This window comes from Lampris incognitus, chromosome 10, assembly GCF_029633865.1.
Source record: "Lampris incognitus isolate fLamInc1 chromosome 10, fLamInc1.hap2, whole genome shotgun sequence".
Taxonomy (NCBI): Eukaryota; Metazoa; Chordata; class Actinopteri; order Lampriformes; family Lampridae; genus Lampris; species Lampris incognitus.
In genome coordinates, this window is record NC_079220.1 from 1,946,097 (window position 1) to 1,973,460 (window position 27,364).

General features: G+C 47.8%; 2 protein-coding genes across 2 annotated transcripts in view; one reads left to right on the forward strand and one right to left on the reverse strand.

Moving 5' to 3' along the window:
- Positions 1-1,024: 1,024 nt before the first annotated feature.
- Positions 1,025-27,183, reverse strand: col1a1a (collagen, type I, alpha 1a). The gene is made up of 49 exons (XM_056287561.1): positions 27,094-27,183; positions 26,961-26,967; positions 26,745-26,845; positions 25,925-25,960; positions 24,496-24,588; positions 23,432-23,500; positions 23,283-23,327; positions 22,158-22,211; positions 21,870-21,923; positions 21,713-21,766; positions 21,552-21,605; positions 21,387-21,440; positions 21,175-21,219; positions 20,918-20,971; positions 20,784-20,828; positions 20,385-20,438; positions 19,444-19,542; positions 18,987-19,031; positions 17,905-18,003; positions 17,657-17,710; positions 17,222-17,329; positions 15,086-15,139; positions 14,851-14,949; positions 14,258-14,311; positions 14,030-14,128; positions 13,294-13,347; positions 13,099-13,152; positions 12,812-12,919; positions 12,556-12,600; positions 12,365-12,463; positions 9,141-9,248; positions 8,849-9,010; positions 8,223-8,276; positions 7,976-8,083; positions 7,713-7,766; positions 7,197-7,250; positions 6,913-7,074; positions 6,502-6,609; positions 5,952-6,059; positions 5,813-5,866; positions 5,110-5,217; positions 4,939-4,992; positions 4,477-4,584; positions 4,306-4,359; positions 3,936-4,043; positions 3,352-3,631; positions 2,929-3,119; positions 2,518-2,760; positions 1,025-1,738 (listed from the first exon to the last, which is right to left on the reverse strand). Exons 1-49 carry the CDS (start codon positions 27,181-27,183, stop codon positions 1,592-1,594), a joined length of 4,245 nt encoding a protein of 1,414 aa, XP_056143536.1. The 3' UTR covers positions 1,025-1,591.
- Positions 27,184-27,216: 33 nt separating this feature from the next.
- The window catches only part of LOC130119145 (ABI gene family member 3-like), a 28,116-nt gene continuing 27,968 nt past the window's right edge, over positions 27,217-27,364 (forward strand). The window contains exon 1 of the mRNA XM_056287562.1: positions 27,217-27,318. Coding sequence (XP_056143537.1) covers positions 27,217-27,318 — 102 coding nt within the window. The remainder of the gene's footprint in view (positions 27,319-27,364) is intronic.

Genomic DNA, 27,364 nt, shown 5'->3' on the forward strand with positions numbered 1-27,364 from the left:
CCAAGATTCAATGTTAGACCACGTAACATGCTTTATTTCAGCATTCAAAATAATTAAAAACATCTCAAATTATTATACATATACAAAATAGGTACAGATCCTGGTGGTGTTGTTCCCCCTTGATAGTGTGTCTACCTGCCTTCTCTCACAAACTGATGATCTGTTGTTTGTTTTTAAGAAATCTCCATTCTAATTCTGAAAAATGCACCCTTCACTTTAGAAACCAAAGAAAGACGGGCAAGGAAAGGAGAGAGAAAGTGGAGAGGAAAGGTGGTGTTTGAAGAAGGAAGAGAAGCAGGATAGAAAAAAAAAAACAACCGAGCAGATTGCAATGGATCCACCCGTCCTAAAGACCAAACTGCACACAATGTGTCAGAAAACCAGCACACCTCCAATTCCCCACCCCCATGTCCCTGAGAGAGAGAGAGGGAGGGAGAGGGAAGGAGAGAGAGAGGGAGAGAGGGAGGGAGAGTAGTTTGCTGTATGGAAGCATGAAGCTGGACACCAAGAATTAAAAACTGTTTTCAGCACCAGAGGTCGCTGTCGTGCCAGAACGACTTCAACACTTGAACACAGTCCAGCCGTCCTGGACGAGCACGCGCCTCAAAGAGAGAATAGCACCTTGATAAGAGCGTTGTTGTTGTTTTGTTGTTGTTTTGTTGTTGTTGTTGTTGTTGTTGGTTTGCATCTGTTTCTGCTGAAGTGGAACCAGACGGCAAACCAGCCCACTGCTCGCCCGGCCTCCGGCTGCACACGCAGCAGGCCGCGTCCGAGGTGGCACTCCTCCTCCTGTGTTGAGGTAGCCATAGCATGTTTCATTCAAAAAATAAAAATAAAAATAAAATCAAAATCAAACCACGTTCCTCTGCGGGTGGTTTTGACGTGACTCTTTGTTCAGGGACAGAGGAAATGAAAGGACAGGAAGCCGCCACGACAAAACAACAGGAACGACAACAGGAAGCGTGTCGTCTGAGGACAGGAAGCGGAAACGGAGATGTCAGAACAACAAAGACAAACATGGCTGTCAGTTTGACCGTTTATTCATCAACACCTGAAACGTTGTACAAAGCACATGGGGGTGTCTGCTGTGATTGTCCTTTAAATCCCCTCTCACCACAGCCGTGAAAAACAAAACAAAATAAAAAACTAAATCAAAGTTTTTCTGTAAACTCCAGAGAGGGTAGCTTTGGGGGGATGGAGGTTGGATGTGAATTTTTTACACTTTACACAAGCATATATTATTTTCTTGACCCCGGTGGGAAAAAATGTCTTCTCCGAAGTATCCTTGGTGTTGGTGGACGTAAAAAAAAAAAAAAAAAAAAAACAGAAACAAAAGAAGTAGTGGTCCCAAACAGCGATGCGGACATGGCCACATCAGCGCCATCTTGTGGAAGTGCAGGCTTTAGGAGAAGTGGACCAATCAAAACAACGGCCCAAAGGAAACTTCTAGAAACAGGAGCGAGGGGCCAGTTTTCAAAAAAAAAAAAGGCTTTAAAAAAACGTTTTGTTGGGGTTTTTTTTTAGAGAGAGATGACTGTTAGAAAACATAAAACACACACACAACAACAATTTTAAGTCCAGATTTCTCTTTTTACAAGAAGCAGACGGGTCCAATTTCAAGGCCAAACTCTTGGTCTGGAGCACCGACGTCCATAGGAGCGATGTCAATGATGGGCAGGCGGGACGTTTTCGTTGTCTTGTAGTCGATGATTGTCTTACCCCATGCGCCAGTGTGTGACTGCAAGGAGAGACAGACAGAGAGACGATGAGGACAAACCTTCACTACGTTTCTTCTTCAGGGTTTAAGAGCTGCTCTGTCATTCACCGCCACTGCAAACGGAGGGCCGTTTCTTCCATCTATTTCCTGTGTACTGCAGCTCTGACCCTTGACCTTCTTACTACGAGTCGCTCATGTTTACAATCGCGATTCTCTCTGCTGTCGCAGGAGTCACAGCAAGGCCGCACAAACACAACAGAGAAAAAAACGACACAACGACAACATCCATGTCAGTCCTCGTTATTCCTAGCTGTTGCTGATGGGGGATGGAGGAGTTGGACGGATGGACAGAGTAATCAGTGAGTTTGAATCTGTAATAGCCGTGTGGAGGAGAGGGAACATGAGAGAACCCGAGATGGATTTCTGACTTGTCAAATAATGCCCTGTTTAAACATGGACACAATGAGAGATGAGCGCATGTCAAATCCTGTCTTAAGATCTGCTTTACTCAATTCAAGGTGGCAGGGGGCTGGAGTCTATCCCAGCATGCACTGGGCAGGGCACCAGCCCATGGCTGGACACATACTAGCTGATGTGTGTGTTTGGCATGTGAGCATGTAAACGCCTCACAGAACAACGGGAATCAAAGCCACAACCCTCTGACTGCAAACAGACATAGCAGGATGTTGTGTCTGCAATGTCTGGGATCTTGGATAAAATCTAATCACGTCTATTGTGGGGCTCATCTTTAGTCTGTAACAGTCACCAGCATTATTGTGTGTCTGTGTGTGCCTCCTCACCGTGCATCCGTCCTCCAGGACGCTGTAAGTGAAGCGGCTGTTGCCCTCAGCGCGGATCTCGATCTCATTGGAGCCCTGGAGGAGCAGGGCTTTCTTCAGGTTGCCAGCGGAGGCGTCCATGTACGCCACGCTGTTCTTGCAGTGGTAGGTGACGTTCTGAGACGCCTCGGTGGACATCAGGCGCAGGAATGTCATCTGGATGTTCACATCTTCAGGCAGAGAGCCCTCGCTGCCATACTCGAACTGACGGAGAGGAGGAAGAGGAGGAGTTAGCATGTAGCATCAAGAGGGGGGAGAAAGACAGCAATGGATTTGATTTTTAACATCACCAACCAGTACCCTGAACCAGTACAAAGTACCTGACCAGTACTCTGAACCAGTGGAGGTTTGGGTGGTTTTCCTGTCGTTTACCTGGAATCCGTCGGTCATGGCCTCTCCGAACCAGACGTGCTTCTTCTCCTTGATGTTCTTGCTGGTGTACCAGTTCTTCTTGGGCACCTCGCTCTGTGTTGGTGACACACATGTCTCTCCGGTCTCCATGTTGCAGTAGACCTGGATGGCATCCTGAGTGCAGCCCTGGTCAGGGTCGATCCAGTACATGCCTGGAGTAGGAGAGGAGGAGAGAAGAATAAAGGTGTGTTCAGAATATTTGCTCGTTCTCTGACTTCCAAAAGGATTTCTCACTCCACACTGGAATGCTCTGCTCTGTGAAAATGTTTTGTATCTCAATATTAAATCCGTTCTGCCAAAGCATCAAATCCATGTTCCTGAAGTTAAACCGTCTTATCCCTCCTTCCTTCTACAGCTCTATTGCTTGTAACAGAAGAGGCTCACCGCTCTTCCAGTCAGGGTGGCACATCTTGAGGTCACGGCAGGTTCTGGCGGGGTTCTTGCGGGTTCCGTCGGGGCTGCGGATCTGCTCGATCTGCTGGCTGAGGCTCTTCAGGGTGCTGTCTACCTCCAGGTCACGGTCACGCATGACGTTGGCGTCATCAGCACGGAAGTGACGGAAGGGATCAGGGGCCTTCTCCTGGGGCTGGGAAATGAAGCCAATGTCGAATCCGCCACCGGGGGCACCTGGGGGTCCAGGGGGTCCGGGAGGTCCAGGAGGTCCCTGGGAGAGAAGGAAGATGAGGAGGGAAACTATTTTGAAGAGTTTATTATATTATTAAAATGTGAAGAATAACATAGAAAACATATATCATAGGAGTGAAAGTTAGAACATCTCATCTGGAAAAGAAAAGGAACCGAGAAGCGAAGAGGAGAAGAAAAGAGAGAAGAGAGGAGGAACTTGCTGGTTGACTTAATTTATCTTCCGGTGTCCATAAAGGAAGAGAGGAGAGAGAGAGAGAGAGATGATGGATAGAGGGTCCACAGAGGGAGAGATGGATGGATGACAGAGAGCTAGAAGCACTTACAGCAGGTCCCATCTCTCCAGAGCGTCCTCTAGGTCCAGGAGGTCCAGTGGGTCCGGGCAGACCGCTCATACCGTCCTTTCCAGCAGCACCAGCACCTCCAGCAGGACCCTACAGGAAGAGCATGGAGTTCATCTCAAACTATCATCCAGACTTTCACATTCTCTATGATGAAATGATTCAGAAGAAAAATGTGAAGGGAAAAGGTGTGGGTGATTCACTGGAGGGGGGCTGCTTCTCTGCGATCTCAAAATATCAACCAGGTTCAGATATGAGGCAGAGCAACCAGACCGAACCAATCAGGTGAGATCGGGAAAAATCGCTCATCTCTTATTGGTTCACTGGCTGAGTCCTCTCAGGTTGGTTCACTTACTCTGGGTCCAGCAGGTCCAGCAGTACCAGCGGGTCCTTGCTCTCCAGAAGGTCCCTAAAGGTCACACACAACAGCAGGGCTTAAAGGTTAGACAGAGCAGGCAGTACGTTGAACAGCAAGGTACAGGAAGTGCCTTGAGATGAAGAGGAAGTGAAGGTGTGTGAGTCTTACAGAGGGTCCGGGGGGTCCCTGCATGCCAGTGAATCCTCGGTGTCCCTTCATGCCTCTCTCTCCAGCCTCTCCTGTCTCACCCTTGTCTCCACGAGCACCAGCAGCGCCCTGTCAATTGTTTTCAACAGACAAACAAGGTCAGTTCAACATACCCTGTTGTACAAGGAGCAAATCATTTCCTCATATTCAGCGGAACAGTTCTTTAAAATGTGCTCTCATAAAGTTCACCAAGAATGCGAGCTCGTTGAGATGCTAGCAGACCTCACTTTCCTCAAACAATTCAAACTCTCAAGATGTGGGTTTTCTTTCCTCTTTCGCTCATCTATTTCTTGCTTTTCTTTTTTTTGTTTTAATTGCAAGGTGTGTAGTGGTGGATTCTGTTGCACTGGTGGTATTAGCTGTACTGGTGGCACTAGCTGCACTTGAGGTATTAGTGGTACTGGTGGTATTAAAGGTACTTACAGCAGGGCCACGAGGTCCAGAAGGTCCAGCGGGACCAGCAACGCCAGCAGGACCCTGGAGAGAGAGAGAGAGAGAGAGAGAGAGAGAGAGAGAGAGAGAGAGCGAGTTAGAAATTAGGTGGTTGAAGTAAGAGAACATCTATGCTCTCATCCGGATGGCACCAACACTTACAGTCTCTCCACGGTCACCAGTCTTTCCAGCAGGTCCGACAGGTCCGGGGGCACCAGGGGGTCCGGGGGCACCAGGAGCACCAGCGGCACCAGACTCACCACGGTCTCCCTAAAGCACAGATACAGATTCCCAGCTTTAGTCTCTCTTTATGTCTGGTGCCACTCTTCCGACATTCACATGGACTCTCTCCATACTGGCACTCAGCTGGCCGCTGCTGGCTGACATGTAGTTAGCAGTCACTATCGACTCTGTGCTGCTGAGGTCATCCTGTCCAAAGAGACAGGGCTGGCCAAAGGAATTACCATCTCGTAGTAAAGTGAAACAGGGCAAGACTGAGTGTGATGTGCTCAGATCACAGCTAGCTCACTGGACCACCACATTCCAAGTAGGTATACTCAAATACTGACTGATATAGTAACACAGTGTTGTTTTATAGTAATTATAATCAAATACTGATTGCAATGTCAAAGAGCTGACTGCCATTTCTGATGGAAGCAGAGAGAAAAAGTCCAGACTGAAAGCTCCTCTGTGCTTCAGCGAGACTGAGTCAGATATAAAACTGCACAATGGTTTGAAATGACCATGGCCAGGTACATGCTAGGATCATTATTCCTAGATGGTAAATTAGTCATCTGCAGCAGCCACATTGACCAGGCGAGTCCAGCTGGTTTACTTCTTTCTTGGTGTTTATGATGGTACTCACTTTGGGTCCAGCAGGTCCGTCACGACCAGCAGCACCCTCATTACCGGGGGTTCCCTGAAACACAGACACACAGCAGATTAACAACCCACACGCACACACACACACACATTATTGCAGAGGTGCACTTGTTTTGTCGTACCTCACGTCCAGCCTCACCAGGGGCTCCAGCGAGTCCAGGGGGTCCCATGGGTCCAGGAGGTCCACGCTCACCGCCGGGTCCACCAGGTCCCTGCTTTCCAGGCTCTCCCTGTAGACACAACCTCAGTTAGAGCTTATTACATTAAGAAAGAAAGTAAGAAAGAGAAGCATAAAAGATGAGTCTGTTCCCTGAATAAAACATTCAGACAATTCAAATGTTCAGAGTTGTAGAAATCATGACGTTAAACCTCTACACCCCATCTAGTCACTATGCTTCGTCACTGTTGTTCAGGGAAGATGCTGCCATATAAAATCATCATAGATCCGTACTGACATCCGTCCCATTGAACTGAACTGGTCCCAGTCTGGTGAGACCAGATGTGAACCAGGGTGGTGAGTTTCCTCGTTAAAGAAGGACACACCTTGTCAGGTGTCACAGTAATCAGGAATTCTGTCCCGTCACACAGCACACCTGCCCATTTCCACACACCATCACGAATAATCAGCTGTTTCCGGATTATCTGATACTAGATACCATCATAATAACTCACAGAAGGTCCGGGCAGGCCAGGGAATCCTCTCTCTCCTCTCTGTCCGGGCAAACCAACAATACCACGCTGTCCGGCAATACCCTGAGGTCCAGGGATACCAGAGGGTCCCTGCAGAACGAGAGACAGGTCAGACATCAGGATACATCAGATAGTTGATACCATGAAAGAGTATTTAGGACACTCGTAGTTCCCATCAGACCAGGCTGACCCTGACCAGGGGCCTCTCATGCTGTTGTACAGTAAACAGGGGCAGGACTTTCTACTTCTAAACAGTTTTGATGTGCAGAGGTAAACGAGGAGGTGGGAATCTGAACTAAAGACATTATCGCATCAAATCATCTCCTTTGACAAACTACTAAGCTGAACTCTGGTCCAGGCTGGTATTTTTCTGAGTGTGAAAGTGCCACTTACATTAGCTCCCTCTGCTCCGGGGCTTCCCTTCTCTCCAGGGGCTCCTGGGGGTCCAGCAGCTCCGAGCTCACCGGGGCGACCGGCGGGACCAGTCTCTCCACGATTTCCCTTCTGACCCTCTTTTCCAGCGGGTCCGGCAGGGCCAGGGGGTCCAGGGTTACCCTGAAAGGGAGGAAGGGAGGGAGAGAAAGAGAGTGAGACTGTGTTAGGTGTGTTGAAAGTCAGCATGCGGTATGAGTTTCTCTATATGAACAGGAAGTGATGACGTCATAGGGAGTACTTACAGAGGGGCCAGGAGGTCCAACTCTGCCAGCAGCACCAGGGAAACCAGTAGCACCCTGTGGTGTGTATGTGAGAGAGAAACCGAGCGAGAGAGAGAGAGAGAGAGAGAGAGAGAGAGAGAGAGAGAGAGAGAGAGATTTAATACAAGTTGCTAATAATGAAGAAAGACATGACACTGATTGTAAGAACAAAAACAAAGGATGGTGATCCTGGTATGGATATAAAAGGCATTTTTATTCCTTCATGTCTTCATGATCATGAGTGTGATGTAAAGTCACATTAAATACCTGCAGTTGAACAAACTAAATACATACATACATGTATTTTCTACTTTCTCAGCTCTTTTCATCTGTCTTAGATTTACTATTTACTGGAATATTTGCCCATCTATCATCTGCAGTGACCCCTGACCTTTAACTCCATTAATGTTGTGGCTGTAGAGACTGGTAAAGTTACTCTACTGCAGGTCTCTCTGAATGGAGCATGCAGGAAAGTGAACGAGCAATATTTTTACTCACAGGAGGTCCAGCGGGGCCGCGGGCTCCCTTAGCGCCGGTGTTTCCAACAGGACCCTGAGTGGGCACAGCAGAGCGTCAGTCAACACAGTTAACCAATAGCAGGCCCTCAGGTTCTGTCTAACTAACATTCTGGTACCAACTCACATTTTCACACCCGAAAACAGAGAACGGTTCTGATTTTAATTCCTGTGTATTTATCAGTGATGAAGTTGATTCCAATTCTACAATACGTACATTGTGTTTGTACATATATATAGACCAACCTGAGGTCCAGGGGCACCAGTGGGTCCAGCAGGTCCGGGGGGTCCAGCATCTCCCTTAGCACCATTATCTCCAGCCTCTCCCTTAGCACCAAGCTGACCATCAGCACCCTGAGAGAGAAAGACAGACGGAGAATGTAGCTCAGCTGTATCTAAATCATACAACATCCAACAAACGTTCACTGATAAAAGACTAAATTATCATATGGAAGTATGGCAGCTTCAGGGTGGAGGAGTGGGCGGGACTTACAGGAGGTCCGGCGAATCCAGCAGGTCCAGGAGGACCGGCCTCACCACGCTCACCCTGGACAAAGAGAGAGGGAGAGAGTCACTGCTGGGTTGTAGGTCACGTTGAAAGTTGCGTAGCCAAAGATTATACAGACAGCACAGAAATGAATCAAGCCTCCAGGAGCTACCGGTAGAAGGCTGCGATTAACTGGTGCTGGACTCATCATCCGTCAGTCATGCATGATCACGCTATCTGTCTGTCACTTCTCTATCATCTGTCTGGCTCGATCATCACCTATCATCTACTGTCAGGGCGTTGTGGCTCTGAACTTTGACCTCCTTGCCATAATGTTGGTGATGTTGGAGGTGAGATTAGTTTGATATCGTGGAAGGGATTTATGTCCATCCATTAAGAATGAAATTAAATCTGAACGTCAACAGAAACTGTTGTGTTTGTTACAGGGTGAACAACACCCATCTGTTCCCTGAAGGAAATGTGTTCTCCAACTGGACTGAATTAAAAAGGCAGTGGCCCCATGCACAACATCTGGTGGAGTTAGGCTCTGAAACCCACCAGACAAAGAGACTAAACAACGAGAGAGAGCGAATGGGCATGAGAGAGAGATAAAGAGAGAGTGGGAGACTTACAGGTCCACCACGGGCTCCAGCAGGTCCAACAGGTCCGGCAGCACCAGGCTCTCCCTTATCACCAGGAGCTCCAGCAGGTCCAGGGGGTCCAATAGGACCAGTCATACCACGGATACCATCCTTACCAGGGGCACCATCAGCACCCTTAACTCCGTGGTCACCCTGTACGACAGGAAAGAGAGGAGGGAAGTGGAGAACATTAGCGTGTGTTCAGATTGTGCTCACTGGTGATATCTAGCTACAGGAGGTCATGTGTACTGGTGATACTGGCTGGACTGGTTCTTATACTCACTCTGTCTCCCTTGAGTCCTGGCAGTCCGCCGGCACCGCGCTCACCTGGCATGCCCTGGAGTCCGGGGGGGCCCTGGGCTCCTGGAGCACCAGGCAGACCAGCATCTCCCTGAGGAAGACAACAGGTTATAGATCTGCATCCAACCCGGGGAAGAGAACCGACAACCCTGCCAGAGTTGTTGTGTTACTGCCTCGCTCAGTCTTCTTCAGATGGTGTTTATTTATATAGTTTTAGTGACAAGTTCTTCAAAACACACCGTAAAGGTGCATTCAGATTATGAGCAGTTGCCAGGTCAACCTTCAGATGGGGCTCAAAAACAGTTTGATGTAGTTAATATCTTAGTGTTATTTGATATGCGCAAAAAGTAATTATAAAAAATCATGAAAATTGTCATTTAATTTTAAATTGTGTATAGCCTCAGTAATATAGGTCTAGTTTATCATAGAGTATGCTCCCTTATCATCCAGTCATTTTGTATCATCGGTACATTTCAAGGCATTTTATTTAGGCCCTTTTCATGAACACCAGTCACGAGATCAATGCTGAGTGCCGTGATTTACATGAGCTGGAAGATGAGTTTCCTTCATTTAGCGCGAGATAAGAGTTCTCCAGCTGTCTGTTCAACTTCACACGGACTCTGTCTGCCAAGTAGGCGGCTGCAGGTTCACTCACGACTGACAGGCCATCGGGCTAATAAGCTACGTAACTGTTTATCACAAAGAACTAACACAGTCCCACACACAGTCGGACTGGGAACACAATTTGGCGCTGGCAGGTTTCATGTGGACGGGCCCAACATGCACACTGATGATTTGCATAACGCAGCATCATGACGTCCAGGCTGAGCAGGACTGGGACCCCAACAGCTACTGTACTTACAGCGTTTCATAAAAGTACCTCATAAATTAATAGTGGAGGACAAGTCGGCACCCCAAGAGGCACAATTAGCATGTTATTCGTTTGAATGGGCAACTCGACTCACACAGTGCAAGCCGTAACCTCAACAAAACGAATATGACATCATCATGCCATGCATGTTGTCTATGACCAAATGCAATGCTGTCATCATGAAACAAAACAGCTTACTTCCCTTTTCCGACCGCACAAAAGCTTCCGTTAACGTAGGCCTAGCCTGATGACATTGATGCAGGCCTAGCCTAACGACATTAATGTAGGCCTAGCCAAATGATTTCAATGTAGGCCTAGCCTAACAACATTAACGTAGGCCTAGCCTAACGACATTGATGTAGGCCTAGCCTAATGACATTGATGTAGGCCTAGCCTAACAACGATCTCGAGCGGTGTTTGAAGTTGGACATTAATTATTCATCAGTTATCTTGCGGGGATGCCGGAGCCTATCCCAGCAGTCATTGGGCGGCAGGGGTGGGAGACACCCTGGACAGGCTGCCAGGCCATCACAGGGCTAAATAGTGTGTGAGAGAGTGTAGCTGAGAACCATGGCCTACACACCCTCTCACCAGGCCGTGTAGGCCAGAATTCTCATAATTCTCAGCTACACTCACACACACTCTCAAACCTTCTCACGCACACATGCGCATAGTGCTTTTTTGTGTGAACGTGTATGTGCATGTGTGCAGGACGTTAATTAACAGCACTCTGTTTATAGTCAATCATCCGACATTGTGTTCACAGCTGTTCTGATGCAGGTCACACAGTCAGGATTTCGTGCTACCGACATTTAAACAGGTTCCTTCACTGGTGTTGTCAGGTGTAGAGAGGCAGCAAACCTGCCCCCGACTGCAGCAGAGCCAGACTGACAGATAACAGACTGACCGACCAGTTGAGCCGACAACACAACACAATGGCGTGTCCTACATCAGTGCGCTCATCACTGACATCGGTACTTTTCAATAAATGTGTTAACGTAAAACATTTTGCAGCATCATCCTAGAATTCCTTTTTCTCTCCGACCTTTTCACTTTTTTGGGACCTTTACCCATTTCAGGCAGGCTTTATTTTCAATTTGAACTCGTAACTTTTAGTTTCCACTCGTTCTCTTTGGATGCGATAATTTCCTGCTTGACCTCTGATGTCAAATGGATGGATACATCCATTTGGTGGTGGGGGGGGGGGGGGGAAGCGCTTCCTGCACCTGCCTTACAGGATAGGCAGCCTATTGACAACTGCCACCATGTAACCCCCCAATAGGATGGACTGCCCCAACATCAGGTTGGCTGCGGCCGCAGATTGAACCCCCCCCATGTTGTTCCACATGCCAGAGTTGCCGGTGTGAGCCTGCTCACACAAAGTTCTGTGCGGTAGTCATTAGAAACCGTGTTAACTGGTATTTACCGCTGTTTTTTTTTAACCAGCCTTAGCTGGTCGTGTCAAGGTAATTTCCATCGAGGCAGCAATAACTGCTAATTGATGCTGATAGTGGCGATGCGCATGAATATTAACACGCACAGCCGGTCCAAGGCAATATGTTTTATGAAGTTATTCAATAATGCCCTTAAATTCATAAATATCAATTAGCAAAAACAATGAAAAGGCATTTTTTTAAACAAATTAAGAGGGATGGCTTACTCTCAACAGCTCAGCAATTCTCTAGAATGTGTAATGTCGCTTCATAATTATCTGGATAAAATAAAACTTTAGGTTACTTCCTTAACCCCGGTTCTCTGAGTAGCATGAATGCGATGTCTCACTATAGAATAAACGCTAGGGGGCGTATCCCATAGTGAGACATCCAAATGAAGGCTATGGAAGAGAACAATATTTCCTGTTGGGGCAGATGGATGCTTTTGGAGTTTCTCTCCATAGAGTCGAAGTCATTCCTCCATGCTGGACGGCATTGGTAGTGGCCGAATGACAGTTGGCTTGCTTCCCTTTAGACGTGCTTCGTTGAATCTTTGCCAAAAGCACTAAAAACAGCCGAGGCCAGTTCAACTTTGATTTGCATCATCACACCGCGGCATGTGGCGTGTTCGTTTGTTGCTTAATATCACCAACTTCCTGTGTTTAATGTCGTCAACTTCCTGTGTTTAATATCGCCAACTTCCTGTGTTTAGAAATGAGATGTTGTGTAGTGTATTGTTGTATCATGCAGTGTGCTGTGTTGTTTTGTGTTGTGTGGTGTAGTGTATTGAAATGTTGTGTAGTATAGTATATGATGGTGTTGTGCACAGTCTTGTAATGTTGTATTGTGCAGCGTCAGTGTTGTGTTATCAGGAGAACAGGATAAATTCGTAGTGTGTCCTACCTTAGCACCATCGTTACCAGCAGAACCGGGGGAACCACGGGCACCGGCAGGTCCGGCAGGACCAGGAGCACCACGCTCACCGGGGAATCCTCTGTCGCCCTGGGAGACGGAGAAAGTTTGGTTTAAACAAGGACTGACCAGTTTTAAAAGTCTAGTGATGAAGATGATGAAGGTGATGAGGAACAACTTACTCTAGCACCAGAGGGTCCAGGAGCACCAGCCTCACCAGACAGACCCTGGAGAGAGAGAGAGAGCGAGAGAAGAGAAGAGAAAAGAAGAGAAGAGGAAAAAGGAAGAATAAACATTTCTAGCAAAGACACTGTGATAAATGATAATTTTTCTTTCAACTCTTGTTTCGGTCAAATAATTCAAACAGCCACAAAGAACCAAAATATTCGGATGAACTATCTAATTATGGGAAGAGGAATGCTGGTTCTGGTTCTGTACCTGCTCTCCGGGCTTGCCAGTCTCACCAATGGCTCCCTGAGGTCCAGGCAGACCCTGGAATCCAGGAGGTCCAGCAGCTCCGGGCTCTCCTCTCTCACCAGAAGGGCCCTGAAGAGGAACCAGAGGAGGAATTGGTTTCAATATGAATTAAGGCTTTATGGGATGTGGAGTTGATTTGGCTGAGGGGAGTCACTATGGAGGTCCCGTCAGGCAAGTTGAGGTGTAGCTCAAAATGTAGTGTTCATGTAGCGCGCGTGTGTGTGTGTGTGTGTGTGTGTGTTACTTACAGCAGGTCCAGGGGCACCAGGAGCACCAACATCACCGTCCTTACCAGGGGCACCCTGGGAAAAAGAAAAAACAAGACACACAAGAGAATTACATCCTGTATATTCAGCAAACATGGCGACGGAAGAATGATCGAACCAGGTAGATAAAACACCAGTAGAGCTCAATACAGCAGTGAGAATAGACTATAAACTTACAACGGCACCAGTGGGTCCCATCACTCCTCTCTCACCGGGCTTTCCACCCTCACCCTACAGACACAGAAACAGACAGACAGACAGACAGACAGGCAGGCAGAGAGAGAGACAGTTTGTGAGTTGATCCTGCTTTTTGCATCATTGTCAAACTAAAGACACTAAATCTGTCACATTAAAAACACAATGTTACACCTCTGATCAGAGATGTTAGATTGTTAGATAGATAGACAGATAGATAGACAGATAGATAGATAGACAGATAGGTAGACAGACAGACAGATAGATAGATAGACAGATAGGTAGATAGACAGATAGATAGATAGACTAGATAGATAGACTAGATAGATAGATAGATAGATAGATAGATAGATAGATAGATAGATAGATAGATAGATAGATAGATAGATAGATAGATAGATAGATAGATAGATAGATAGATAGATAGATAGATAGATAGGTAGATAGACAGATAGATAGATAGACAGACAGATAGGTAGATAGACAGATAGATAGATAGACAGATAGATAGATAGACAGACAGATAGGTAGATAGACAGAAAGATAGATAGGTAGATAGACAGAAAGATAGATAGATAGATAGATAGATAGATAGATAGATAGATAGATAGATAGATAGATAGATAGATAGATAGATAGATAGATAGATAGATAGATAGATAGATAGATAGATGACTAGATAGACAGACAGATAGATAGATAGAGATGCTATACGTACAGCGGCTCCCTTGGGTCCGGGGAATCCCATGACTCCGGGTTGGCCTCTGGCGCCAACAGAGCCAGGGGGTCCGGGGCGGCCATCTTGTCCAGCGGGTCCCTGAGAGAGTGAACACAGACATGTTGAGCAGTGGTGTCCTCTGTCTGAACTTCAGGTTAGCTTCACCTGTGTGTTTCCCATCCCCAGCTGAGCTGAAAGGAGGGGTGTGAGGCAAGGTGGTCTACTTACAGTAGCTCCCAGCTTGCCGTCAGGTCCAGGGCTGCCAGGGCTGCCAGTCATTCCCTACAGTGCAGAGGTAAGACACAAATGGTCAGACAGCTACTGGTAGTGGCTTATACACTGTATTTTTTATTTTTATTTTTTGCAGCATAAGAACTGACATATGTTGACAGTGGCGTTGGCTCATGTGTGGATATGATGTGGATCTGATGATGTGAGACTAGATGTGTTGTGGGATTGTGGTTCTGGTAATATGGTAATATAACTTAAACGTTGTCATTCTCTGGTCTTCGAGGCTGCATTAAAGTAAGGTGAGAGCATTTTCTGAACCTGTTCCACTGTTTTAGTGAATGATCATCTATCTACATGTTCTGCTGTGTAGAGATCTTGTAAAAGAACCAACAGTCACCCCCTAAATATCACCACATTATACATATGGAGGTGTTAAGCCAAAAATATCCTAATAATTGAGTTTGTCATTATCGCCCAGCCACAGTTGATGTGACACAAAGACGGAAAATAGGACAAAGTGGACCGACAGGAAGACAGACAGATAGAGACGGAGACGGACAGTTTGTGCAAACAGACAGAGTAGTCCTCACCTTAGATCCGGGCAAACCAGGCTCACCGTTGCGGCCAGGCTCACCAGTGGCTCCCTTGGGTCCAACAACTCCAGGGCCTCCGCGCTCACCAGGGGCACCCTGCGGTGCAGAACGAGAAACAGAGACAAAGTTGAAGACTCATTAGGTAACGGTACTGGTTAGCATGACAGCTATAGTGTGTATGTGGTGTGGAGAGATGTGTGTGTGTGTGTGTGTGTGTGTGTGTTAAACTCACCTTAGGGCCACCTGAACCATCAGCACCAGGGAAACCACGACCGCCAGGTGCACCCTGCAGATGAATCAAACAAACCCCATTTAGTGACATGACTCCAACTCAGCATGATGGCAGGGATGCCCTGTGCTGCAAATCAAACCCACTTGGCCCCCTCGGCTGCCCACCTGAACAGAGAGCAGCTGTGGTTTCATCTGAAACTCCAGCTGTGCCCCAATTGTTAGCACATTTTACATGATAAGAATGTAGTGTATACTGCATCTATGTGGACATACTATTCAGTATGTAGAATGCAGTATACAACAAGTACTTATTACATCACACTTAGCGGACTCACAACCAAGTGGAAGTGACCCTTTGTGACACCAGAGATTTGTTTTTGCAAAGAATTTGTGTGTATCGTGGCTCAAAAGTTTTAAATCGCAAAGGCGGAAATATTCCATGTTAAAAACCTTTTATCATGGAACTGCTAAAAAATACATTGACTCTGCCGAGGCCAGTTGGCCCTCCTCCCACTTCATCGTCCGCCATGTTGCGCAGACTTCTGGCGACGTGGTTGTGTCTGAATACACATACCATGGCCACAGTACATACTACACAACCCACTTTTATGCTAGATAATGTGTCTGTTGTGTGGAAAAATAGTAGACTAAAAACACCAGGATGTTTACTATCTCCACTGGAAAAATCTAATATGAGCTGACTGGGCAGCATTCTGGAAGAAATTGGCAGTCTTTTGTGGTTACCATGGCGATCAAATCAAAATCAAATCAAATTTATTGTGATATGGGTTGACTGAGGACGGTATAACAGATTTATAACACATACTGAACATGTTCTGATGGATAGTAAGTACTACGTAGTACTGTTAATATGCAGTATATTCTATCAGCATGTTGTAGGTAAGAGTGTTTGCACACAGCCCATGATTTCTGCTCTGCAGCATACCACACCTCACTATCGTATGTGCCTACTAGGATCATGCACAGTAACATGTGCACACTATTAGCATGCAATATGTACAATACAGATGACCCTGGATAAGAAGATGAATCATGGCTATTTATCCCACAATGCAAAGCGGTTTCTCTGGAAGGAGCTGGAGATGTTGGCTGAGTGTTGCATTGTGGGACAGGACACGAGCTCTGCATTGATTTCTGCCAGTGGTTTTCAGTCAGGTCCTGTACTGGCAGCATCTGATTTCACTGATTACCATGACTTCAGCCAGACCGAAGAAGGCGTGAGTAACATCAGCTGGTCTAGAGAAAACCTGCCCCCATGGCTCCCCTGCTGACAAGAACCATCAGAACCCTCAGAGGAGTCCTGACGCTTTCCAACCGTGTGGTTCTGAACACTGAGCAAACGGTTTTCATGGTCTCCATCAGAGATCATTGGCCTGACCCTGGTGGCTTCCTATAGAGCACGTGATGGTTTCCAAAAGGAATACCAATACAGACCATAATATTTCACCAGCAGCCATCACAAGTCCCCTTCCGGGCCATGACAAGCCAGCCGTGACAACGGAACACCACTGGCACGGTGTGTGCGCCGCAGGTTGGGCTGCGGGTTGCTCCGTGTCACGTGACTCGCCGGTTTAGCGGCGCTGTCGCAGGACTGCCTCTAGCGGTCATATTAAGACACAACAGGGCAGCCCACAGCATTTCTCCTCCCACTAGTTCCCTCAACTTTACTCTCCACATCACAACAAAACTTAATTTTCATACAGCTTTATGTTTTTTACTCTCTCTCTCTCCCCCTCTCTCTCCCCCCCTCTCTCCCCCCCCCCCCATCTCTCTCTCCCCCTCTCTCTGTGTCTGTGCGTGTGTGTGTGTCTCATCCAGGGTGTTTATGGTGTTGAGTGAGAGAACGCGTGTGCGGACTGCAGACGTGATGCCAGGAGGTTTTTTTTAAAGGAAAAATCAGAAGAATGACCGCAACCCTGCAGTGGGTGATCAAGTTAAAACATCTGGTGGGAGAGCGAGACAGAGGGGGAGAGACAGCGAGACACAGAGAGCGAGAGAGAGAGACAGAGAGAGAGAGAGAGAGAGAGAGAGAGAGAGAGAGAGAGAGAGAGAGAGAGAGAGAGAGAGAGAGAGAGAGAGCGAGAGAGAGAGAGAGAGAGAGAGTGTGTGTACGTACACGTTCTCCGGGGGGTCCACGGGCTCCACCAGCACCGGGCTCTCCACGGGGTCCTCTCTTTCCCTCCTCACCAGCGGGTCCTGGGGGTCCTTGCACTCCTGGGGATCCCTGGAAAACGCACATACACACACAAGGCCAGTTACAGTGTGTGTGTGTGTGTGTGTGTGTGTGTGTGTGTGTGTGTGTGTGTTTGCGCAGCACTGCATAGTGTATTGGTTACAGATAGACCCAATTAAACCCATCAAATGTAACTTCAGTTTAAGTGCTGGAGGGCCAGTGTGAGGCCGGGCGGGTCAGTGGAGACCCATGTGTGTGTGTTGCCGTGGTCTCACACAGCTCGTCTGACCAAAGTAAAATGGCCTTCTCAGTTTCCTAACCATCGCTCTGTTGTGTGTCAGAATACAACGCCGTCGGCGTGTGATGTGAGGGACTTACAGCCTCTCCCTTGGCGCCAGCCTCTCCCTTGGCTCCGGGGGCTCCGATCTCACCCTGAAGGATGGAAAACAACGGGAGTTAACTCGAATCCAGACAAAGCAAATACAGCATCAGTCTTATAATAACAACATCACACAACTACACAAACGTCTACACTTGAATTTCACTGATGACAAGAGAGAAAGCAAGACTGAAGCGACAGAACACATGTGTGTGTGTGTGTGTGTGTGTGTGTGTGTTTCACTTACAGTATTTCCTTTGGGTCCAGGGGCACCACCTGCTCCCTGGGCTCCAGGGGGTCCGCGAGGTCCGGGGAAACCAGGAGCTCCAGCAATACCAGAAGCACCCTGCAGGGGGCAGCAGCACACAACACCGTCAGATACATAAAGCAGGCTACACTACATAGTACCATGTGTACCAGTATCTGCTGTGGTACTATGTTAGTACTGTCTGTGTACCGGGTAGCAGTATGTACTGTGGTACTATGTTAGTACTGTCAGAGGTACTGGTGTCTGTGTACCGGGTAGCAGTATGTACTGTGGTACTATGTTAGTACTGTCAGAGGTACTTGTGTCTGTGTACCGGGTAGCAGTATGTACTGTGGTACTATGTTAGTACTGTCAGAGGTACTGGTGTCTGTGTACCGTGTAGCAGTATGTACTGTGGTACTATGTTAGTACTGTCAGAGGTACTGGTGTCTGTGTACCGTGTAGCAGTATGTACTGTGGTACTATGTTAGTACTGTCAGAGGTACTGACTGTAGGACCGTGACTGAGACTTGTGTGTTTGATAACGACTTCATTAGGGGGAAGCCATTGTTGTGCAACTATTGGGGGGGGCAGAATTAAGGAACACTCCTGGGCTGGTGTGGTGTGGTTTATGGGACACAGGAGCGGCCATGCTTCAATGCCTCCTTGCCCCCCCTTCCCGTCAGCTCTGGTGGGGTGTTCAAATTAAACAGCGCTCCGTGGTGGTGCGCCACAGTACTGTTAGTTATCTTGGATAAGTACAGACTGTTGCTATGACAACATCCTTATTGTGATTGTGGGAGACAACACAGTGTTGCTCTGTCAGTGACCTGAAGGGGAGACAACAGTTTGACCTTGGTGCCTGGTCAGCTGGTCTGGTGTGACCTCTCCATATCACTGATCAATGATTGTGATCAATGACGTCCACCATCAACCCCTCTGATTAGCAGTTTCATAATCACCCCCTCGCTCTCCACTGATGTGTTTACTGGATGTTAAGTGTGTGTGTGTGTGTGTGTGTGTGTGTGTGTGTGTGTGTGTGTGTGTGTGTGTGTGTGTGTGTGTGTGTGTGTGTGACTTACAGGAGCACCCTTAACACCGGCGGCACCGTCAGCTCCGTTGTTGCCCTGAGTGTCAGAAGGAGAAAGAAGAGGTCAGTGGTCAGCAGCAGAGGAGTGGGATTAGTTAACGTCATTCTTCTTCTCCTTCTTCTGAGATAAAGGAGGAGGATAAGGTTCTCCTCTCTTGTTTCTGTCAACTGCCTTTCTGCTTTGTGAAGCATTTCAGCTCATAACCGAAATGTTCACTTTCCATCTCCCCCGCAGTCTCTAACCTTGCTCTTTATAACAACAACAACAACAATAACACCAATCCTTCCGGCTTGTTCCGGTTCCCCAGGGGGCGCCACACAGGTTTTACTTTCCACCACTACCCTGTGAGGGCACAGCACCGATGGCGGTCTTGTCAATCCGCATAATGTGGTGTGTGATGTGGTGTTTCTCAGACCCGGTTCCGGGTCGGGTTCTGTTAGGTACTCACAGCGGGTCCAGCAGGTCCAGCAGGTCCGGGGTTACCGGGTTCTCCGCGGGCTCCAGCGGGGCCCTCGGAACCGCGAGCTCCCTGAGCACCGAGTTCTCCCTGGAGAAAGACACAAACGACAGGAAACGGTCAACAGGAAGTCCGCGGCAGCAGTCAATCAGGGATGAGGGGAGGGAAGGACGCGCTCCAGGAGGGAAGGACAGCAAACAGACGAGGAAAGTTGTGGTATGGAGAGGAATTTGATAAGAAAGGAGACGCACAAGAACTGTTTCCCTCCGGAAGCAACGGAATCCCGTCAGGCATGACGAAGGAGGAGGGGGGAGTGGGACGCAGGACCACGTGGTCTTCCACAGGCTGCTTTAACTCAGGTCCAGTAGGTTGGACTTATTTAACAGCTTAAATTTCAGATTGTAGCTGTGATCATTAATATGCTCTTCATTTTGGGGAAACACGAAAACCAAACATGCCTTCAATGTTCATATCACGTGATCTGGTCACGTGATCTGATCACGTGATCTGAAATGACGCCATATGTGGTAGGGCCAGAGGTCAATCAAAGGCTGCCATTAAGAGCAGACAGAAAGACGAAGATGCTGAACACGTGTTCATCTCAGCGTCGTGGTGTGTCATGTCATGTCATGTCATGTCAAACGATGACATGACATGACAGGCTTTTAGCATGCTCGCTAATCTGCCATTTGTTAAGCAGGACAGAGGCATGGGAAACACTCCTCCCCATTCCTGTCATTTACTGAACAACAGATCAGAGAGAGAGAGAGAGAGAGAGAGAGAGAGAGAGAGAGGGAGAGAGAGGGAGAGAGGTGGCCACTGGTGGTGGACGGGAGGCAAAGGCAAGAGAAGAAGAGACAAAAACCGAGGAAGAGGAGAGATGAACAGATAGGAAGAGGATATAAACGGAGGAAATTGGATGTCTTTCTTACCTTGGTTCCAGGGCCACCGGGGAATCCAGGAGGACCAGCAGGACCGGTGGGGCCCTGAGAGAGAGAGAGAGAGAGAGAGAGACTGTCACAGCAGCCTTCATCTTGTATGTATTCATAATTACAGTTCATATAGTATCTCCATATATAAACTGGACCTTGGTTCAGACAATAATGTCATTAAACTTGGACCACCAGCCCAGGGTGGAACGTCACAAGAACAAGTCCTGCACAGGTTCTTCACAGAACCTGCAGCTGACCTTAGGGATGGCTAAACATGTGTGTGTGAGCGGTGCTGTGATGCAGAGGTGATGCGGTGTGATGTCATGCGATGTCATGTGACGTCGTGTGATGGCGTGTGATGTCATGTGGACCTTTATGGTGATGTCAGTTTGGACTTACAGGAGGTCCAGCAGCACCAGCAGCACCGTCGTTACCACGAGCTCCCTGCAGAGAAAGAGACACCAAGTTCAGCTTGTTTCCAACATCCTAAGATGTGGGTGGGTGGGTGTGTGTGTGGGTGGGTGGGTGCTTACAGCAGCTCCAGGGGGACCAGCGCGACCTCTCTCACCAGGCAGACCACGAGGGCCCTGTTACATAGAGAGAGAGAGAGAGATAGAGAGAGAGACAGAGAGACAGAGAGAGAGAGAGAGAGATAGAGAGAGATAGAGAGAGAGACAGAGAGACAGAGAGAGAGTTCAGTGTTTAATAACTGATGAGGGGAAACAGAGGTGACCTGTGAAGATTTATAACGTCTCATAGTCAAAAGTCCAAGATGGCGTCTGTCTCTCACCATTGCGCCGGGGGTTCCATTCTCACCAGAGGCTCCACCCTCTCCCTGAAGACACACACACACGCACACACACACACACACACACACACACACACACACACACACACACACACACACACACACACACACACACACACACAGGCAGGTTAGTGTAAGTGGTACAGAAGATGAAGATGATGGAGTGTACTGTGGAGAGAGCTGGAGAGTCTCACCTTGGGTCCAGCAGGGCCGGTTTCTCCCTTAGCTCCATCCAGACCGCTGAATCCCTGAGGGAGAGAGGGAGAGAGAGAGATTTAGCCATCAGTATTGGAGAGTCTTCCTCTTTCAAAAGATGGTGTCATCAACAAACACACAAGTCTTATTTAATGCAGACTCACTCTGTGTCCCTTGATGCCGGGAAGACCAGGGGTACCTGGGAAACCACGGGCTCCCTAGTGGGGGGGGGGGGGGGAGAGATGAAGAGCATCGTTCACTTCAACATGAAGATGATGGAGACTGTGTTTCAGTGTGTCGCCATGGTGGGGACGTGCAGACTCACCTGGGGACCAGGGGGTCCACGCTCACCAGCACGGCCGGGCTTACCAGACTCACCCTGAGAGAGAGAGAGAGAATAAATTCACAAAGAGAAGAAAGAGAGACAATTGATGTATGGACTGATGAAGAGAGAGGAAGAGCGATGGAGAGGTCTGACTCACATCCTCTCCGTTCTTGCCAGGGGCACCAGCAGCACCACGAGGACCCATGGGACCCTATAGAAGAGACAACACACACACACACACACACACACACACACACACACACATACACACACACACACACACACACACACATACACACACACACACACTGGGTGTGAGACTTGAAAATGTGTGTTAGTGTAAGTGTGAACACGTGTTCATGTTTGAGTTGCGTTGCTTTTGAGTATGGTGTGTGTGTGTGCGTGCGTGTGTGTGTGTGTGTGTACGCGCGCGCACTACACTTACGGAAGCTCCAGCCTCACCAGGCTCACCAGGGGGACCAGTGAATCCCTGAGGTCCCTGTAGGGGGCGACAAAGAACAACACAGTCAAGACGACGGCAGAAGAGAATAGAAAAATAGAGCAGAACCAAATGACGTCAGTATATTCTTCCGTTCGTGAGCTCACGTGTTAGAGGAGGTGGCAATACACATGGGCACTTGTAAAGATGGACGACGAACAAAGTGACTGGCCTGTGTGTGTCTGAAGGGAGGGGGAGGGTTCGCTTTAGAAACAGTGATGGCGGGGCGGGGTCGACAACATAAGTATTATAAGCTTAATGTCCCTGTTTGGTCAACAGACAAGTTAAATACCCCCTCCCTCCCCCTGTCTGTGTCTGCGAGTCTACTTGCCCTGACTCATGTGGGCCGTTTCAGTTTATTCGGCGTGACTCACCGGAAGCCTCAGCCCATTGTGCGCACGCGCACAGTCAAGTCTCTCCGTTTTTCTCCCCAGCTGTACTTGACCAATTACCCTACTTTTCACATCCGGCTTCCCACCCGCAGACACGCCAATTATGTCTGTAGGAACGCCCGTCCACGGCGGCGGGACACGGGGATTCGAACCGCCGACCCCCGTGTTGGTAGGCAACGGAATAGACCGCTGCGCTACCGGGCGCCGGCCGGCGAGTCTCTCCCTTTGCTCTTCATACTAACACACGTCTTTCAAGTTTTTTTTTCAAGACTGGTTTTCAGGACTTGCGGAATAAAAGGGGCGTGGCTTAAACCGCCAACCCTCATCTGATTGGTGCTTTTAAGGCGGATGTGACAAAAAAACAAATACAATGCTGTATAATAATCATAATTTAAAATATGAAGAGTAGAACCACAACCGCACTTCTACAGTATTTATTCACTGTATCTGAGGAATGAAAAAAACGTGACGTCATCAGAGCTCGTTAGCTCGACGGTGAGGGGAGGACAGCGTTAGCTCGACGGTGAGGGGAGGACAGCGGGGGATTGTGGGGTATTTTGGGGGTTTTCTACACTACGGGTGAAGGTGTGAGGACAGCAGTGCCCCATTCCTGTTGTGATCCAGCTGAAGTGGAGGAAGTGATGTATGAGTTTTAACAGGAAGCAGAAAGAGTACTCACACTAGCGCCAGGGGATCCAGGGGGTCCACGGGGTCCCATGGGGCCCTGTCAATCAAACAGATAAGAGGCGGAGTTAAGACCAAACAGAACAACGGGCCAAATCACAAAAGGTTAAAGAGTCCTTCCTCAAAGGTCACGTTATCGTATACCATTGGTCCAGGAACAGACATGGCAGGTGACTTCTCATCGAATCCGCCGGACATCTGAGGGGAGAAGTTCTGTAGACACGAGCAGAGACAAAGCACGTTAATAACATGTACTGATCCACACACATGAATATTAATAATGATATCTACCAGCTCGTCCATCACACCTTGTAGGGAGTCATACCACGAGCAATATAATCTCCTACTAAAGCGACCGAGCCTTCAATCCCACTTATCTTTTGGCATAAAACAGTCTTCTGTACTTTTACCATATGTATATATTTATCATAAATATCATATATATTTATATTCTCAGTCAGCGATTTCCCACAAATACATCGACAAATATGCAAAAAGACCAAAAGCTGCTGTGTGTCCACATCCACATCACGCCATGAAACTGACATGTTCACTTGAGCTCATGGAAGGTCAGAATATTCGTTAAAACTGTCACATATATCTCATCTTATCATATATTACTGTGGATGTCCCATCAGTCCCATCAGTTACATCCACCTTCTACGTCCTTCCTCCGACGTTGTCTCCTCCTCTACCTCCTCTGCTGCTCTCTTGAGGAAGCTAGACTAGAATGGCTGTATAAGAGCAGTTCACCTCCTCTCCTCTCTGCTTCTTCTCATCAATCAATCAATCAATCAATCAATCAATCAATCAATCAATCAATCAATCAATCAATCAGTCAGTCAGTCAGTCAATCAATCAATATTTCATGCTACCTTAGTATCCTGGCAAAATATAGAGAATCTTAAGAGTTCATGACACAAATATACGGAACTTCTCTTCTCTCCTGGCATCTGAAACAGCTTCTTGCCTGTGCTGTTGAACTCTGACCTTTTGACTTCCCAAAAAATTCTCTTTCCTGGTAACATACCAAAACAGAGTTTGATACGTCTGATTCAGAGACGTAACTCAAAATACACACACGGTGATGTGGTGATCTGATTCTGTCAATCTGTTGCCATGACAACGCAGACTGAGTGGCTAACAGAAGAGGCTTTGGTTTCCTCTATAGTTCCTGACTGTGCTGAGATGCCACCGAAAGAACTTACTCCACCAAGGCCAGGAGGTCCGGGGGGTCCGGGGGGTCCGGGAAGACCGGGCTGTCCAGGGATGCCATCGTTACCGGGAGGACCAGGAAGACCCTGCAGGGGGGAGAGAGAGAGAGAGAGAGAGAGAGAGCAGGTCAGAGATCAGCTAGCTGCAGGCACTGTTGAAAACAAACGGAAGAAGGATTAAAAAGAAAAGTGAAACTGAAAGCAGATTTGACTCTAAGTCATGACGCCGTCCTTCAGTGTGCCGGAGGAACAAGGTCAACCACCAACACACCGAATCAGCTGCTCATGTGACTAAAACTGGGCCCTTTGTGGTCACGTGTGTGAACCAGGAAGTGGAGGTGGTGGTGTATTTCTCAGTACAGGACTGGGACAACGTGGGACCTGGTTGGATTTCAACTGTACATTCAGAGTCCTGATTTCTCATGTCATGTGACCCGACCCAGAAGAAGCCGAACTAATGACTACTTTTGACCTTTCAACTCTATCATCCAGGCCAGGTGACAAAGTAAATCCAACAACAGCTAAAGCTGCTAAATTCGAAACCCCGGAAAGTTCCAGAAAATCTGCATTTGATTCTATTTCACAAGGCTGTCTGGCTACACATCTGTCCTGTTTGTCTGAGGTGTCGGCCATCTTTCCAGCTTCACTTCCAAGCAGGCCGAGAAGTGACTGGTAGGAGAGGACACTAAATCCCCCTGGTAGGGGCGAGTGGGGTAAGATGAGCCACAGCTTTGTCATCGGTGCATTCTGATGACTTCACTGGAGAGCAGAGACGCTGGAATAAGGCCCATGTTTTCATTCCTCTTCTGTCTCTGTTGTCTTACCTCGAAGACAACAGACGTGAAGACGGGCTCTTGTTACCCCACTCGCCCCTCTCTCCTGAACAATAGCCCCCACAGTGACTGGAACACGGGCAGAGGAACCAGCAACCAACCATAGCTACACAAAATCCACACTGTCCGCTTGTGACCCCCCCACCCAGCTCAACACGTATCAATAAGTATGATCACCAGTCATCCACCCATCACCCCGCACTCCTCACAGCCTGAGCCGAAACTCCACCCACCTGAACAAGCCATCCACCCATCACCCCGCATTCCTCACAGCCTGAGCCGAAACTCCACCCACCTGAACAAGCCATCCACCCATCGCCCTGCACTCCTCACAGCCTGAACTGAAACTCCACCCACCTGAACAAGCCATCCACCCATCGCCCTGCACTCCTCACAGCCTGAGCCGAAACTCCACCCACCTGAACAAGTCATCCACCCATCACCCAAGCTGCACACACATACACACTAAACACAGCTACGTGTGTGTGTGTGTGTGTCGACTACCAGAAAGACTTGTGTGAGCTGTGTACAGAGGGGGTGCTTTGCCTCCCAGAGGATCATGGGAACCAGGAAGTGAAATGAAAACGTACCCTGTCTCCTTTAGCGCCACGGTCTCCTTTGGGTCCCTGTGAAAAACAAGACGACACGTCTGTTTTAACTACAAGCGTCAGTGTGTGTCATCTTCATGCAATCACAATGCTTTGTCAGTTTCCTTTATCGATTACATGTTTTAACAAGTCTTTCCAAAGCTAACGTGTTCGATGAAGACCTCTCAGACAAGATCATCCGGATGCATTTAACCACACCAAGGACCAATGAATCCTGACCGACTGACTTAACGTGGTACAGACTCTAGGTTGTCTCTACTGATGCTACTTCTGTTTTTCTGTACCACGTCTGTGCAATAATCAACATTAACCAATAATAATAATAATATAATAACAATAATCAATACTGACCAATAGCAATGATAATAACAATGATAACAATAACAATAATCAATACTGACAATAATAATGATAATAATAATAATAATGATAATATAATAACAATAATCAATATTGATCAATAATAATAATAAGAACAACAACAATTAACATTAACCAATAATAATAATAATAATAATAATAACAATAACCAATACTGACCAGTAATAATAATAACTAATCAATATTAACCAATAATAATGATACTAATAATCATCAATAATAATCATCAATATTAACCAATAAGTAAAGCTGATGGGGATGTGTTTTTAGAGGACCATGTGATAATACTGCTCCAGCAGCCGTCTGACAGCACTGGCTGTGACGTGTGACTGGCTGTTTGTATGTGGCCTGTGTGCATCAGCTGCAGAGCTCAGTGTTGGATGTTCAACATACAGATCGATATTTACAGATCAATATTTACCTCAACCTGAGGCTCCTGGAAGCCTGCGGAGACGAGACAGAAACCCAGACAGCACAAGTTAGAGGATGAGAATGAGGAAGATGTGACCGAAAGTTGTTTCACTTCATACAAGGAGGGTTAAAAAGATGTAAGAACAGAAAAACCAGGGAGAATAAACATTTAGAAGAGGTCAAAGGTCAAACATGTCAGAGAGCAAGTCAGTTACTTTTCACTGACAATCCAACTTTAGGAAGAAGACAGAACCGAAAAACAGGTAGTGTGAACATCAGCAGCTCTTCTGGCTCGCTGAGGCCTGATATCCTCTGCTAGCCACGCAGCTCTGCTAGCCAGTGCTGGTGTGGGTTCGTACCGTCGTCCGGCAGATGGGGCAGCACTCGTCGTGGGGGATGACAGGGTTGGGGCAGTCGGAGGTGTCTTCACAGATCACTTCATCGCACATGACGGTGCCGCTGTCACACACACAGATTCTGGCATGGCTCTGGTTTCCAGACATCTCGGTCAGCGAACACCTGTCCATCCAGAGTACAGCTGCCCCCAGTACCTGGAACACAGCCGACGAGGAGGAGAGAGGAAGGTCAGCTCTCGTTTCCCTGACAACCACTTCCATTATTCACAATGAC